Source organism: Monodelphis domestica, chromosome 7 (assembly GCF_027887165.1).
Source record: "Monodelphis domestica isolate mMonDom1 chromosome 7, mMonDom1.pri, whole genome shotgun sequence".
Classification (NCBI taxonomy): Eukaryota; Metazoa; Chordata; class Mammalia; order Didelphimorphia; family Didelphidae; genus Monodelphis; species Monodelphis domestica.
Window position 1 is genome coordinate 291976264 of NC_077233.1, and position 16927 is coordinate 291993190.

The following is a 16927-nucleotide window of genomic DNA, read 5'->3' on the forward strand; positions in this document are numbered from 1 at the left end:
TTTTAAGTTTTCCTCTCCATGATCCCTTAATTATAATTTTTATCATATTATAATCTGAAAATTTTGCATTTATCATTTCTGCTTCTCTGCATTTGTTTGTAATGTTTTCATGCCCTAGTACATGGTCAATCTTTGTATATGTACCATGTGCTGCTGAAAAGAAGGTATATTCCTTTTTAATCCCTGCTCAGTTTTCTCCAGATATCTATTAACTCTAATTTTTCTAGCATTTCATTCACTTCGCTTACTTCTTTCTTTTTTATTTTTTTGTTCAATTCATCTAGTTCTGATAGGGGAAGGTTGAGGTCTCTCACTAGTATGGTTTTACTATTATCTCCTTAAGCTCCTTTAGTTTCTCCTTTAGAAATCAGGATGCTATATACCATTTGGCACACAAATGTTTAGTATTGATATTATTTCATTGTTTATAGTACTTTTTAGGAAGATGTAATTTTCTTCCTCATCTCTTTTAATCCAATCAGTTTTTACTTAGCTTTATCTTATACCATGATTGCTACTCCTGCTTTTTTTTTTTTTACTCTAGATGTTGTAAAATAAGTTATACTTCAGCCTTTTACCTTGAATCTGTGTGTGTCACCCGGCCTCAAAATGTATTTCTTGTAGGATTCTGGTTTTTGATCCACTCTGTTTTCTGCTGTTTTATGGGTGAGTTCATCCTATTCACATTCAGAGTTACTATTACTAACTGTGTGTTGCCCTCCATCTTATTTTCCCCTTTTAATCCTGCTCTATTACCTTCCACTGTGTTCCTCCTCACCAGTGTTTTGCTTTTTATCAACCCCCCATTTCTCCTTCCCTCCAATTACTTCCCCCTTCCTTTGTCATATTCTCCTTCTACTTCTCTGTAGTGTAAGATATAGTTCTATACCCCAATGAGTATATTTGTTTTTCTTTCTCTGAACCAGTTATGATGAAAGTAAAGTTTAAGCACTGCCCATCACCACCCTTATCCTCCCCTCTCCATAATTATTTTTCATATCTCTTTATGTTATATAATTTACCCCATTCTGTCTATTCCTTCCCTTTTCTCTCATTGCAATCCTTTTTTCACCCCCTTGATATTTTTTACATATTATACATATTTCATATAGTCACATTTACATACACCTCATATCATTATAATCAGTTTACTTCTCTACCCTCTTTCTAAATAAATACCTTCTACCTGTTCTACTACCAAGAGTAATTTCTGAGAATTACAGATACCCTTTTTCCATGTAGAGATACCTTAATGAGTCCCTTAAATTTTCTTTCTTATTTACTCTTTTTTTCACATTTTTTGTTTAAGTCTGTCTTATTCCTCAGGAATGCTTGGAAATGTTCTATCTTATTGAATGTTTCTTTTTTTCCTCTGAAAGAATACATCCAGTTTTTCTGGATACATGACTCTGGATCTTTTGCCTTCCCTTCTATGCCTTCTGATTCTTTAACGTAGAAGCCACTAAGTCCTGTGTGATCCTGATTGTCGCTCCGTGGTATTTCAATTGTTTCTTGCTGGCTTGCAGTATTTTCTCCCTGACTTGGGGGCTTTTGAATTTAGCTATTAGATTCCTGGAAGTTGCCATTTGAAGATTTCTTTGTGGGGGGGTGTAATAGTTATAGGGATTGTAGAGGGAAGACGTACAGGGGATACGGAAGGTTTTGTACCAGGGAAAGGAGGAGATGAAAAGAGAGAGGGAAAATGTGGCTGCCGGCGAGGTAAAAGGGGGGGATGCCCCCTGCTGAGAGTCTAGCATTTAAAAAGGGGGTTCCCAGAAATGTGTCTTCTCTATGGGTTGATGCTGAAGATGCCCCAGAGCAGGTAAGCAGGGACCCTCCTGAGGGACAAGCCTCCCCCAGACCGAGGTCGCCCAGCAGAGATCCAATGAGGACCGTCTGTGGTTGAATGGCTGTCTTGGGTTCAGCTCCCTTGGTGTCCCCTGAAATGAGAGTCCCCTTATCTGACTGCGGTTATTTAAGTAAAGATGAATTTAATAGCAAGTTTGGGTTGGGAGGTGTCAGGGAAGAGGAAATCAGGATGTCCCTAGATGGGGTTTGAGTCTCTCTCAGCCTTACAGTTCAAAGGGCTCCCCTTCAATCCTTTTGTTCGATGACAGGCTCACCGGAATCCAGGTAGAGCCCTCAGGAATAGAGGAAGTTCTCTCTCTATCCCGCCCCCAGCCCCGTCCGCCTCCCCACCTGCTGACCGGCTCCATTCAACCCCCCCCACCCCCCACCCCGCTTCCCCACTAGCCTCACTCCAGCCCACTCCAGTGGACTCCAGAGCCCAGACCCAGCTGCAGTCAGCAGGAGCTGTCCAAACTGGCCTGCTGAGGACCTCTGAGAGCAGTGGCAGCTTATGCTTCTGAGGGGCGCCAGGAGAGCCCTGACTAGTGGAAGCGCTAAGGGAGGAAATGAAAGGATTAACTGAAGCAGTTGGAAAGGTAGAGCAAGGAGAGATCACAGCTTCCTCCCATGAATCCACAAAGCACCCGCTAACGTTATTTTTGTGGGGAAATGAGCCATATAACTGGGAATCATAAGAAGAGAAATCAGGAAAATGGGACTAGCCGTTCAGGAATAATGCTAATAGGAGGAGGAGCTATTCAAATGAGGCACACCAAAACTCACACCCAACCCTCTGGACTCAGGGCAGGACTCCCCTCCGTGTGGGGGCCCCCAGAGGTGTGGCCAAAGGGATTGGGCTGAATGGTGGTGCTTGGGAGGGGAGGGGACCTCAGAGTCTGGAGGAGGATTTGAAGCCTTTTCAGACCTCATTGCCTTCTTGATGTTGACCCTGTCCGTCTGTCCTCCTCCCCAGGATGAAGAAGTCTCTGCAACCCAATTCTAAATACAAGATGTGTGTGATTTGCTGTCAGCCGCTTCCTAAGGTATCAAAATTGAAGTTCTGTTACATTGTCTTTGTGTACCTCCGCTCTGATTGCACTGAAGAATATCATTATAAAAGCCCATAAACGGCATTTGGTTCATTGTTTTGCCTTTGCTAATTGTCACATCGCTGATGGATGGACTCCCATCACTTTGGTTTCAACCTATATACAAGTTTTGGGAATTTACTTGTTTAATAATTTAAGTTGATTTTAATGAGTATTCAGACGTGATTTTCCGGTGTCTGGGAGCATCCCTACCTCCGACCATTGATTTGCTTGCCTTTGAGTTGTTTGTAACAACAGATAAGGGTCCGTTTGTAGCCAAAGTAGAGTGGAATGGCATTGTTGTATTTTCCCATCTCTACATTTCTTGAAAGTGTAATAGATGACACATCTGCAGTGATTTTCACTTTTTTAGCCCTCAGCTCCACGTGAAAATGGGACATATTGGAGACAGTTCTGTCACACTGTTACAGTACCACGAGAGAAGGAGGTGCGCCCATGTGGCTTAAATACCCTGTGATGGGTTATAATCTCATCTGGGAGGTGGGAAGGATGTTTCCTGTGAAGCCTCGTAGCTTCAAAATGGATTTCTTATATTTGTAACTCTTCATCACCAGTACAAAGGTTTTTCTGGGTTTCTTTCCCACCAAATTTTGGAATGATGGTCATAATAGATTTTGTTAATAATATCTTTGCCATGGTTGAAAGACGGGCTAAATCTGTAGACCGTGTGACTAGTGTTCATGATTTCAAAGGTTTTTAACATGTCACACAGTAAGTCATCTGAATCCTAATGATAGTGGGTTTGTTTGCAGTTATCCTTAAATGGGCTCTTGTAATTTTGGAGATTTCAGTATTTTTTAGAATCTGTATTAGTTGTTGTGCTACTGTTTTTTAAAAGGCTTTTACCTGGTGAAAAAAACTATGTACATTCACACTGTGAATCCTGGCCAAGTTAAGAGGGCTATAAATCTCATTTTTTTGAGTGAGCACCTTTTGTGTTATGCCTCTGTTGGGCTAATACATTGTCACATGGAATATGAACTTTGAAATTATGATTTTAAAAACATTTTTCACTTTATATTTACCATAGGATAAATTGATTTTTCTTTCTTTTTTCCTAACCTTGGTGATACTTGAAGTACATGAAATCAATATTAATGTTTTTTACTTGAAAGATAAAGTTTACAGTATAAGTTTACAGTATCTATTAGCCCTAGTAACTATGCATACCCTAAGGCTTTCGACTATGGAAACCTGCCATTTATTGATAAATGCTATGGGACTTTTTTAAAAGATTGTCTGATTCCAGGAGAAGGGAACAACAGAGCCAGTATACAGTGCCAAGTAGCACAAGATCAAAACAGACCAAAACCAAGCCAGGGAGGATTGTTGAATTTCTATGCCAATATGAAAGGACTTGAACCTAGTGTGAGAATTGAGCTTGCGGCGCTTGACATATGTTAAGAGACAGGACTCCCTTGTACCACACTCCATGTGCAATACTCTGAGTCAAGTACCTCAGTTTGGCTATCATCCTGGCTCCCCCATCTGACAATGAAGGTACAATCAGACCAGGGAATGATTTTTCCCATTTGCTGCTGAAACTTAGTCCATTCTCTCTTATAGATGGGCAATTTTATGTAGTCCTGGCTGCAAATGCGTAAAGTGCTATATTGCTGCTATTGTCCTACAGGCTTGTGGGGCATAAGTCACTTTAATAGAACCTTGCTATGAGTCAAGAACCTGTTACAGCTTTATTTTTTACTCAGAATCTTATACACATAAGATTTTTATTTTCTTTTTTTTATCATTTCTGTACTTCTCATAACCTACCCAAGGCCTCCCTGGAGTACCGCCATCGCCAGGGAGCTATGACCACTGATTGTAATGAACAAGAAGGCGCTCAAAAATCATTGTTGCTGTTAAGTTTCCATCGTGTCTAGCCCTTCATCGCCTCATTTTGGGATTTCTTGGCAAAGATATTGAAGTGGTTTGTCATTTCCATCTCCAGCTCATTTAAAAGAAGAGGAAACTGAGATCCACAGGATGAAGTGACTTGTCCAAGGTCACACAGTTAGCAAGTGTCGGAGGCCAATTTTGAGCTCAAAAAGAAGAGTCTTTCTGGCTTCAGGCCCCACTAACAAGCTGCCCTATAAAACCAACAGGCTTTATTGTCTTTGTTTTGTGATGGTGTAGTGTGGTTTCTGGGAAGATGGGATTAACTCCACCCTACTTATTCTTGAGATATAGGCACCAGGAATGCATACACCCCCACTTAAGGATTAAAGGGGGGAGGGGTCTTCCCCTTTGAACTTGGCCTTCAAGGAGCTTGGGCTTGAGACCTCCAACTGCTTCCCTTTGGACTGACATGTGGTGAGTGAAAGGCTGACTTCTTTCCCTTGGCTTTTCTAGAGCGGGCCCTCATCTTGGAGGTCTCATGGCTGGAAGACTTGTTTAATTTATCCTCTGGGCCCCTCTTGCTGGGGTCTCTGAAGCCCTGCCTGGTTCAGACAGGCTGGAGTAGGTATCCCTCTGTCTCTCTCTGTTTCCCCCTCTGTCTCTCCTCTCTCTCTCTCTGTCTCTCTCCCTCTCTCTTCCTCTCTCTCTCTCTGTCTCTCTCTCCCTCCATCTCTCTCTGTCTCTATGTCTCTCTTTCCCTCTGTCTCTATCTCTCCCTCCCTCCCTCTCAATCTCTTTAATGAATATAGATGCAAAAATCTTCAATAGGATACTAGCAAAAAGACTCCAGCAAGTCATCACAAGGGTCATCCACCATGATCAAGTAGGATTCATACCAGGGATGCAGGGCTGGTTCAACATTAGGAAAACCATCCACATAATTGACCATGTTAACAAGCAAACTGACAAAAATCACATGATTATCTCAATAGATGCAGAAAAAGCCTCTGACAGAATACAACACCCATTCCTACTAAAAACACTATAAAGTATACAAATAGAAGGGCCTTTCCTAAAAATAATAAACAGTATATATCTGAAACCATCAGCAAACATCATCTGCAATGGGGATAAACTAGAAGCCTTCCCAATAAGATCAGGAGAGAAACAAGGATGCCAATTATCACCTCTACTATTTAACATTCTACTAGAAACACTAGCAGGAGCTATTAAGAGAAGAAAATGAAATTGAAGGTATTAACATTGGAAATGAGGATACCAAGAGATCACTCTTTGCGGATGATATGATGGTCTACTTAAAGAATCCTAGAGAATCAACCAAAAAGCTAGTCGAAATAATCAACAACTTTAGCAAAGTTGCAGGATACAAAATAAACCCACATAAGTCATCAGCATTTCTATATATCTCCAATCCATCTCAGCAGCAAGAATTAGAAAGAGAAATTCCATTTTAAAACACCCCAGACAATATAAAATACTCAGGAATCTATCTGCTGAGACAAACACAGGAACTATATGAACACAACTACAAAACACTCTCCACACAATTAAAACTAGATCTAAAAAATTGGAAAAAACATTGATTGCTCATGGGTAGGACAAGCTAACATAATAAAAATGACAATCCTACCGAAACTAATTTACTTATTTAGTGCCATACCCATTGAACTACCAAAAAACTTCTTTGCAGAATTAGAAAAAAAAAAACATAACAAAGTTCATTTGGAAGAACAAAAGATCAAAGATATCCAGGGAAATCATGAAAAAAAAATGAAAAGGAAAGAGGACTTGCAGTCCCAGATCTCAAACTATACTATAAAGCAGTGGTTATCAAAACAATTTGGTACTGGCTAAGAGACAGAAAGGAGGATCAGTGGAATAGACTTGGGGTAAATGACTTCAGCAGGACAGTCTATGATACACCCAGAGATCTCAGCTTTTGGGGAAAAAAAACCCACTTTTTGATAAAACCCGGGAAAATTGGAAGACAGTGTGGGAGAGATTAGATTTGGATCAACATCTCACACCCTACACCAAGATGAACTCAGAATGGGTGAATGACCTGAACATAAAGAAGGAAACTATAAGCAAATTAGGTGAACACAGAATAGTATACTTGTCAGATCTTTGGGAAAGGAAAAGACTTTAAAACCAAGCAAGAGCTAGAAAAAAAACACAAAATGTAAAATCAATAATTTTGATTACATCAAATTAAAAAGTTTTTGTCCAAACAAAACTAATGCATCCAAAATTAGAAGAGAAGCAACAAACTGGGAAACAATCTTCATAACAAAAACCTCTGACAAAGGTTTAATTACTGAAATTTATAAAGAGCTAAATCAATTGTACAAAAAAAAAATCAAGCCATTCTCCAATTGATAAATGGGCAAGGGACATGAATAGGCAATTTTCAGTTAAAGAAATCAAAACCATTAATAAGCACATGAAAAAATGTTCTAAATCTCTTATAATCAGAGAAATGCAAATCAAAACAACTCTGAGGTATCACCTCACAACTAGCAGATTGGCTAACATGACAGCTATGGAAAGTAATCAATGCTGGAGGGGATGTGGCAAAGTGGGGACATTAATTCATTGCTGGTGGAGCTGTGAATTGATCCTACTATTCTGGAGGGCAATTTAGAACTATGCTCAAAGTGCACTAAAAAGACTGCCCTTTGATCCAGTCATAGCACTGCTGGGTTTGTACCCCCAAAGAGATAATAAGGAAAAAGACTTGTACAAGAATATTCATAGCTGCGCTCTTTGTGTTGGCCAAAAATTGGAAAATGAGGGGATGCCCTTCAGTTGGGAAATGGCTGAACAAATTGTGGTATCTGTTGGTGATGGAATACTATTGTGCTGAAAGGAATAATAAAGTGGAGGAATTATTCCCATGTGATCTGGAACGACCTCCAGGAAGTGATGCAGAGAGAAAGGAGCAGAAGCAGGAAAACATTGTACATAGACTGATACACTGTGGTACAATCAAAGGTAATGGATGTCTCCATTGGTGGCAATGCAGTGATCCTGAACAACCTGGGGGAATCTATGAGAAAAACCACTATCCACATTCAGAGGAAAATCTGTGGGAGTAGAAACACAGAAGAAAAAACAACTGCTTGAATACGTGGGTTGAAGGCAAATTGTTGGGGATGTAGACTCTAAATGAATATCCCAGTGCAAACAACAACATGGAAATGGGTTCTGATCAAGGACACAAGTAGTACCCAGTGGAATTGTGTGTTGGCTGCTGGAAGAGTGGGTGGAGGGGAGGAAGGGAAATAATGTTCTAAGTTGACTAAATAAACTTATTCAAATGAAAAAATAAAATAAGATTTACAAAACACTTTAGATAATCACACAATCCCAAGAAGTAAGTGATTATCATTATTTCCACTTTACAGATGAGAAGTAGACCAAAAGAATTTAAGAGGCTTGCCTGATGTCATACAACCAATAAATATCTGGCAGGAATCAAACTCGGGTCTTCAATACTCATCCACTCTGAAATCCAGGGGCAAATGACATGACACAGAATAAAACAATAATTAATAACAATAATAATAGCTAGCATGTATTAAGCACTTTACAAAAACATTAGGAAGGGGCAAGTAGGTGGCATGGTGGATAGAATGCCAGGCCTGGAGTTGGGAGGAACTGGATTTACATCTGACCTCAGCTACTTCCTGGCTGTGTGACCCTGGGCAAGTCACTTAATATCAATTAAATTACCTAGCCTTTGCCTTTCTATATTAGAATCATTACAAGGACAGAAGGAAAGGATCTAGAAAACAAACATGGAGAGGTGGGTGCTATTATTATTCCCATTTTATGGTTGAGGAAACTGAGGCAGGTGGAGGTTACATCATTGCTGGGGTCTTTCCAACAGTAGGCGCAGCACTACACTACATTGGAAAGTATATAGGCTAAAAACTTAAGCAAGAGAAGATGATTCTTCTGGATCTTTGTTTTTGGTCTAAATCTGTGACTTCATTGGTAGATGTCAGCAGCTGCGCTGGGAGCCATAGAGATGAAAGGACTTTGTTGGGGCCGCACAACATTTCTACCAGGGCTAGAATTTGAACCTGGATCTTATTAACTCTAAAGCCTGCTCTCCTTCCGATCAAATGAGATGATTGTAGTGAACAGAGACAAGCTGTTTTTGCAAATGGCGCCTAACGTTCAGAATGGCTGCTTACAGAGTCGACAGCTTTTCTACAAAGCCTCATTCAATAGGGAAATGTGGGTGCCCTGGACGTCTAGTTCTGGGGTCTGGCGGGTGCTCGGAGAATAATGGAAAAAGAAGTTATGGCAGATAATATGACAGGAAGAATTTCCCGTCTGTCTGAAGACCTTCATCAGTTCATTGAGAAACCAGTCTTGTCATTTCATATTCCCAGAAGATGAATCAATGAGGAAGCGCTTATTTAGTTCCTATTGTAGGCCCACCACGGGGAGAGTCGCTGCCACACAAACGTCAATAGGAGCTGTGGAAGCACACAGGACTAAGACATCCGCTTTGTTATCAAACATTAAAAAAGCACATTCTGACGGCCTTCCACAGCAAGGTCTCCTTTGACCCGAAGCCCTCATCGATAGGTTTCGGGGAGGGATCTTGAACCACAGAAATAAACGAAAAGTGAAACGTCTTTGATTAATTCTATTAAGACTGAAAAGAGTCGTTAGGTCGGGAGTGGCTGGTTCGGGGAAGACATTTTCCCTGAAGACGCCTGTTCAATGTGGCCATTTTAAAAGAAATCCTAAACTACGTCTGTTTGCCTTTGCTTCGCACTGTCGTCTTGCCTGAAGATTCTTCCAGAATGTCAGGAGAACCCCTGGGCAGGGGAGTGGTTGGGGCCACCCTCTGGTGGCGATGCTCCTGCGCCGAGGACCGCTTGGGCCCAGAATCTCCTGGTCACCGGCAGCTAGTGCAGTGGAGACTCTGACCTCGGGGCCTGGGATTCAGCCTGGGCTCGGGCCTGCCCAGGGGAGACATCCCTCCGGCGGTTCAGAGAAGGCCTGCCCCGCTGTGGGCAGCGCGAGCGGCTGCTGGGGAAGGGTCGGACACGTCGTCTCGCGCATCCCACGGGCACAGCCGGGACACAGACCTGTCGGGGATTCCGAAATTCCAGCCCGTTTCTCACGGCCAGTCTATGCGTGTCTGGTTAGAGTTCAGGAAGAGCCAACGTGCTTTAACCCCGAGGTGGCGCTGTGGGCAGAGGGCCAGGCCTGGGTCTACAGCTCCCTCAGACACCCTCTGTGCAATCCTGGACTCGTCCTCCAACCTCGTTTGCCTAGTCCTTGCCTTAAGGTGAAGGATTTATGTTTAAGCCCCGGAGGGAAGAGAGAGAAGAAAAGCTGGAGCTGGTGCTGGATCTGGAGCTGGAGCTGGCGCCGGCACTGGCACTGGAGGTGATGCTGGAGCCGGCACTGGCGCTGGAGCCGGCGCTGGGGCTGGAGGTGGTGCTGGAGCCGGCGCTGGCGCTGGAGCTGGAACGGGCCCTTCTAGAGAGCAACCTCCAAATGAGACCTCCGAGGAACAACAGACACCACATGAGCTGCTGTCGGGGAACCTGCCGACCCCACCAGAAAGAAAGGGTTCGAGCACGGGGAAGGCAGCCGGAGTGACCAAAGAGCCTAGAGCAGGGCTGTGACCTTTCCGAAGCCAGAAGAGGACGCAGCACAATGACCTGGCAGAGCTGAGTGTGGGCCAACTAGACGGCGAGTGGATTGAGGGCTGGACGTCGGAGCTCAAATCTGGCCTCGGACCGCCTGTTGGCTCCGTGTCCCTGGCGAGAGTCGGTCAGCCTCTGTTTGTCTTCTTGATGGGAAGAGGAAATGGCAAGTGACTCTGCCTACCTGGCTGGGAAAACCCTGCGGCCATCTGGACGCGTTATGGGCGCGAGACTGGCTGTGACTCACCAGCAACAACGCCGTTGAGCAGAGTCTCGTCAAGGGGAAATGGGCCTTTTCTCCGATAATGGCTTCCAGATCCTTCTGAAGAAATGAGCTCCAGAGATCCTCTGAGAGTTAGACGACCCAGAGGACGCGGCGGGCAGCCTTGGGTTTGGATGGTCTTCAGAGAAGGGAGAAAATGGACAGAGTAAAAAGACAGGCAGGGCTGGTCTGCGAGTGACCCTGTCTGCGACCTCCCATTCCCGGGGTGACCACAGATCGAGAAGCCCTTCGTTTCGGAGCCGAGGAACGGAGACCCGAGGGACCAAGCACTGCTGTCGGGGCCAGGATCTGGGCCAGAACTCCAGAACGATCTCCACTGGACCGCACTGCCCCCCAATGCCGAGGCTTATGGCTCCACTATCTCCTCTCATCGACAGCTCTCACTGAGTTTTCTTCAGTTCCCTTCATGGAAACGAGCTCATCAAAGAGCACAAAAAAGCTTGTTTCCTACAGCCAGGAATTCACAAAAGGGCTCATAGTGGCTTCCCAGAAATCAAGAAAACCGTCCACACAGGGATCCCCAGTGTCTGCACAGACTTCTACGGTCCTTCAAAGTGCTTTCTAAGGCTTGACAAGAACAATGGTGACGATGAGGATGGACTCTCTGCGGTGCAGAGTTCAGGACTTGATTTTCTGCTTTGCCATTTGATATCACGGACTTTCTATTGCTTTTTTTTTTTAAACCCTTATCTTCCGTCTTGAAGTCAATACTGTGTATTGGCTCCAAGGCAGAAGGTAAGGGCTAGGCAATGGGGGTTAAGTGACTTGCCCAGGATCACACAGCTGGGAAGTGTCTGAGGCCAGATTTGAACCTAGAACCTCCCGTCTCTAGGCTTGGCTCTCAATCCACTGAGCTACCCAGCTGCCCCCTCTCTATTGCTCTTTTAAGAGTTATGAAATGTTAATTCTGTTCATTTGTCCAAGCCACATTCGCTCTCTGGAGACTCAGATCTGGAAAAACAGGGCGTGGGCACCAAGAGAAAATGGAAACGGAAAGAGAAGGAGAAGGAAGGGGGCGCCTCCTCGCCCCCAAAGCCTGGCCTAAGCCCACAAACCGTCCCTTCCATTGAGCTGTGATGTCTCGGGATACTCTGTAAATGTGAGCTCTTTCAACTCACAAGAAACATTCTCTTGTCGTGGATTCCGAATGTGGCTCTTCTGAAACACAAAATGGCGCCCAATGGTTCAAGAAAACAGCTATTCCCCTGGGGGAGAGGCTCATTCATTCTGACAGGTCACGTAGCCCCACTGGCTTAGCTCTTAATGACGACTAAGGCAGAAGGGGGGTGGGGGGAAGGTGACGCAATCGTCCTGGAGGTTGCACGGGCTCCCATCAGGTAAGGAGGACCATTGGCTGGTGCACTTTCCTGGAGACTGGAGGAGAGAAGCTGGCGCAGGCGTCCCAAGCTTCGCCCTGAAGCTTGGCATCTCATTCTGAAGTGGGACCTTGCCGAAGTCAGGAAGGCTGAGCTCGACTGAATCCGTGTTTTGTCCTCACTCATTCCATATTCTTCCGTGTCGTGCCTCAGCGACTTCCTTCGTTCCAGTCACCAGACTGAATCGGGCCGGCCCAAAGCAATAGGCAATCGTCGGTAGGACGGGATCTGTTCAGGCTCCTGTAGAGGACGAAGGGTCTGTGCAGGAAGGTAAGACCTCGTGGCGGGAGGCCCTGTGTCCTGTGGACTCCAGGCTCCTGTCAGGGAGGCATCCTCCGCCGACCAGAGATTAGAAGCAGAGAGTCTGTGCACATGTAATGACTAAAGATGGATGTGCACGTGCTCTCCTCTTTCAAAAAGGACTCCTACAGGGCCAGTGGAAGGATGAGCAGACCTAGAGGCAGGAGGTCCTGCAGGTGTGACCTTAGGTAAGTCACTTAACCCCAATGGCCCAACCCTTACCAATTCTCTGCCTTGGAACAGAAACTCAGGTAACAGTAGGAAGAATTTTCTCTATCAGATAAACACAAACAGGAAGAAGAGCTCAACCACTGATCCAGCCAGGAGAACTCTGTTTAGAGTGGCTTCAGCTAGATTATGTGGCTCTTCCTGGCCTCATCCATGGGACAAACCAGCCAGGGGCAGTGACGTCCCCTGCCTTACAGCCTAGCCCAGAAAGGGCAGGAGTCCGTTGGAACACGTGACCCCGGCGGAAGGGAGCGTCACGCTGTCCCATAGGAAGGCCGCCGTGGCCACACTCAGAGGCCAGAACAGGGGAGGGGAATTAGCCCCAGAAGGAGATGATTCAAACTCCACTTCATCTTGTCAGACGCTGCATCCCTTTCTGTGTTTGCAGAAACCTGTCTTTTCTGAAGGTGAGCGTTCCCTTCGGAATCATCTGGGGGTGTTTCCTGTAAGAACCCCAAAATGGCAAGCGCCGTCACTGAGGAAAACGGATTCTGATAAGAATGTTCAGGAAGTCTCCTCATAACTCGCTTGTTATCCATAAATACACCAAGCGTAGCTTTTTTACAGCAAACACAAAAAGGAATACTTTGTTTTTTAATGGGAAAAGAGGGCTTCGTTTTGTAGGGACGGTCCACAGACAAAAAAATGAAGAACTCCTAACTGACTTCTTGGCTCTGCCAGTGATCTCGGTGCAGACGGGGAGCCTCAGTGACTGTTCAGGCCAGCAAAAGGCAGGTCGATTGGAATGGTAACAAATGCCTTTGCCCAACTGAAGCGTACTTTATAGATTTTTCCTTTGTGGCCCTGAAAATTTGCGCGAAGATGTTCATCCCCCCAAATCACATCTATTTAAATTTAAGAGCTTTGTGATGATCAAGATTGTGATGCTCAAGACAAATTCAGAAGTGATCCATCAGTAAACACAAGCAAAGCTTCAAAGGAAAACAGGAAGGGGACAAATTCAAAAAGGGGCAAGAGTTTAAGAAAGCTAAAAAATTATTTTATAAGCAAAATGGGAGCCGCAAAGGAAATAATTGGAGAAAAAATGAGAGTGGTGGGTGAAAAATAACTGAATAAAGAATTGGAGAGAAAATGAGCAGTTAACCCAAGCCACAGATTTCTTGAAAATTAGAATGGACCCACAAAAGAAGTCAATGAATCCATGAAAAACAAGAACTTAGGCTGAGGCACTTTGGTGGACAGAATTTCCCTCCCTAACTTCAAAAGGAAAAATATACTGGCACTAAACCACTTTCTTTGGCAAATTATTAATTAATTCCCCAAATTTAAAGGAATTGCATTTCATATTCTTCCTCAGTGTATATTCACAAAGCAAACTGATTATTAAAGTTATTCTCACATGTGAATCATTAACCTCCTTCCATTTAGAGACTCAGGACATGGCACATTAAAACACACACACAAACAAAAAGCCTCTTTGCTTCTCTCATAGAATCAATACTAAGTACTAATAACAAGGCTTTTTCCTGAAATCACTTTTGAACCCTAGATCCCCAATGCGGTGAAAGAAAGAGGGGGGGAGGGGAGGAAGGGAGGGAGAGAAGGGGGGGTAGGAAGGGAGAAAGGGAGAGGGGAGGGGAGAGAGAGAGAGACAGGGAGGGAGGAAGAAAGAAGAAGAAAAGAAAGAAAAGAAAGAAAGAAAAGAAAGAAAAGAAAGAAAAGAAAGAAAAGAAAGAAAAGAAAGAAAAGAAAGAAAAGAAAGAAAAGAAAGAAAAGAAAGAAAAGAAAGAAAGAAAGAAAGAAAGAAAGAAAGAAAGAAAGAAAGAAAGAAAGAAAGAAAGAAAGAAAGAGAGAGAGAGAGAGAGGGGGAGGGAGAGGGAGACAGACAGAGGGAGAGAGAGGGAGGAAGAAAGAGAGAGAGAAGGAAGGAAGGAAGAAGAGAGGGAGAGAGAAAGAGAGGAACCATGGCGGAAAGGCAAGGGCTAGGCAAATGGGCTTAACTAATTTGCTCAGGGTCACCCAGCTGGGAAGCGTCCGAGCCTAGATGGATCCCAAGTCCTCCCAAGCTGAGGCCCCGCCTTTAGTTCAGTGTGCCCCGGGGTATTCTAGCGTGCTTACGCAGATTACGTAGCCCATATACCGTTCCTCCCCCACCTCCCTCCCACCTCCCAGCTGCCTCTTCCTCTCTCCCAAAAGCACTTCACCCTCCGGCCAGAGGGGGGCGACGGAGCGGCTCGAGGAAGTGGCACAGTCCAACCTGTGCTCCCCTCGCTCCCGAGGTGGAATGGGTCCTTCCAGGCTGCTTGAAAAGCCCGGTGGAGGAGCCCGAGCGCTCCTTTTCGCTTCCGTGTTCCGTAGTTCGGCGGCGGCGCACCTCTCGGCCCCACCATGCCGTGGAGCGCTGGCGGCGCTGGGCGGATGTCCCTCTGGGGACGGGCTTCTTTCGGACTGTGGCTTCAACCTCCATGAGGTAGGTAGCTTGGGCCGGCCGGCCGGGCGGGACTCGGTGCCGGCGCCTGCCAGGAATAGCGGGCCAGGGTGGGGCGATGGCGGGCTCCCGGCCCCCGTCCTGGGCGCTCGCTCCCCAGCAGGTCGTGGGCATGCGAAGCCGGGGAGGAGGCCCCGGGCCCGGCCTGCCGCTGCAGTTGGCTGACTTTTCTTCCCGCGTGGCGGCGGGGAGAAGCGGGGAGAACTTGGACTCGAGCATTTCCTTTATCGAGGCCTGTTTGTGTGCCGGCTACCGCCAGCCCCGCTCTCTGGGGCCGTTCTTGCTGCCTAGCTAGGAAAGCGCTGGGAAGTGGTTAGCCACGTGGGGGGGGGCGGCGGGGGAGGAGCGCTTACATTGAATTCACGTGGGTTTTCCACGTGACTTAAGTAGAGACCCCCAAAAATACAAGCTTCGGTTAGTAACGTTTGTGCGCTCCGGGCGGTGACTGAATGCGAGCGGCTGGAGGAGGGCTGAGGGAGGCGGATTTGGACGTGCCGCGTAACCCAAGGGAACCCCGCATGTTCTCTCTCAGGCCCGCCGTCGGCAAACCGTGAATCCGGAGTGGAGACGTGTGAGGCGGCCCGGACGGAGGAGGAAGAAGGAAGCGCCGCCGGACAAGGTCGGTGGGGGGCGGGGGGCTGGCCCGAGTCACGTGGGGGGCCGCTCGGCCTGGCTATTCGCCTTTTGTGTTGCCCGTTCACTTTGGCCACTGGTGCACGAGGTGTCAAAAAAGGCGCAAAGGAAGACTTTGCAGCCTCCTCTCGGCAGGCATCTGCGTGCCTTGGCCGAGTGTGCTGGCAAAGTGACAGTCTAGGCCGCGGCGCGCCCGCCCCCCGGAAGCGGCTCCGGCGGATCCCGGAGGTCCAGGCACTCCCCCAAGAGCCCTTGCTTGTGGGATCGCTGGCTGCGGCCTGATGGCTGGTGCTCCATGGAAGCCTCATTTCCCAGCCGGCGTCTCTGACTTGCCCTCCTGGAGGCAGTGCTGGGGACGGGTCGGGGGCCAGATTGGAACCCAGGACCCCCGGCTAGGCCCGGCTCCGTCCACTGAGACTTCCACGTGTTGCATTGTTGAGCCGCCCTGAACGCCACATCGATTCCTGGCAAGTTCTGGTTCGGTTCCCAAATCGAGCCAAGCCACAGTCTGTCCGGCAGCATTTCTATTGGCTCCAGGGCAAGGGGGGTCACGGGACTTGTCGGGGTCACCCCGCCGGGAAGGGGCTGAGCCGCCCGCGGCCCCCCTTCTGTCCGGTCACAACCCGAACAGCCTCACTTCCGCCCTCTTGTCCATCCCTTCAGGGTTTTTCTGGTCTTTACCGGCCCGTCGGGGGCGGGGCCTGTGGGGTCTGGCTTCCAAGCACGTGACTTCACTCGGCCGTTTTCTTCCTTTCAGGGCAGCGTTCGTGGAGCCGCATCGACTGTCCGGCCGAGTCCCAGGATGGAGAAGCCGCCGGCTGGCCCCGATTGGGGCAGCTGAAGAGCCGCGGGGGGGGGGGGGGGGGGGGGCTCCGGGAGCTTCCTGTTTGTATTAAAGCTGATTGTAAAGCGAAGCTTGTCTGTTTGTTCGAGTGACTCGGCGATCCCCCTGCAGACCCCCAGCCGGGCAGGTTAAATTCCCTCTAGCTGGGCGGGCACAGGAGGGGCGAAGCGGCTCGTGCTGGTCCTGCCGTCACAGGTCAAGCGGCTGCTTGGGAGGGGGGCGTCGGGGGGCCGCTGCGCTGGAAGACGGCTGAGGTCTGTCTTTGGACTCGATTCTAACCTGGGGAGAGGCCCGAAAGGAGGTCAGTTGGGGGTTCAGC

The 16927-nt window shown here is 46.9% G+C and overlaps 1 protein-coding gene and 1 non-coding gene across 5 annotated transcripts in view; one reads left to right on the forward strand and one right to left on the reverse strand.

The window, feature by feature from the left end:
- Window positions 1–14979: 14979 nt before the first annotated feature.
- EPB41L4A (erythrocyte membrane protein band 4.1 like 4A) overlaps window positions 14980–16927 on the reverse strand; it is a 125742-nt gene continuing 123794 nt past the window's right edge. For all 4 annotated transcript variants that reach the window (XM_056803961.1, XM_056803959.1, XM_056803958.1 and 1 more), the window contains one exon: window positions 14980–16887. In XM_056803961.1, coding sequence (XP_056659939.1) covers window positions 16798–16887 — 90 coding nt within the window. In that variant the 3' untranslated portion in view covers window positions 14980–16797. The remainder of the gene's footprint in view (window positions 16888–16927) is intronic.
- LOC130455688 (small nucleolar RNA SNORA13) lies at window positions 15810–15942 on the forward strand. The gene has a single exon (XR_008913790.1). It is a non-coding gene; the product is annotated as a small nucleolar RNA SNORA13 (small nucleolar RNA).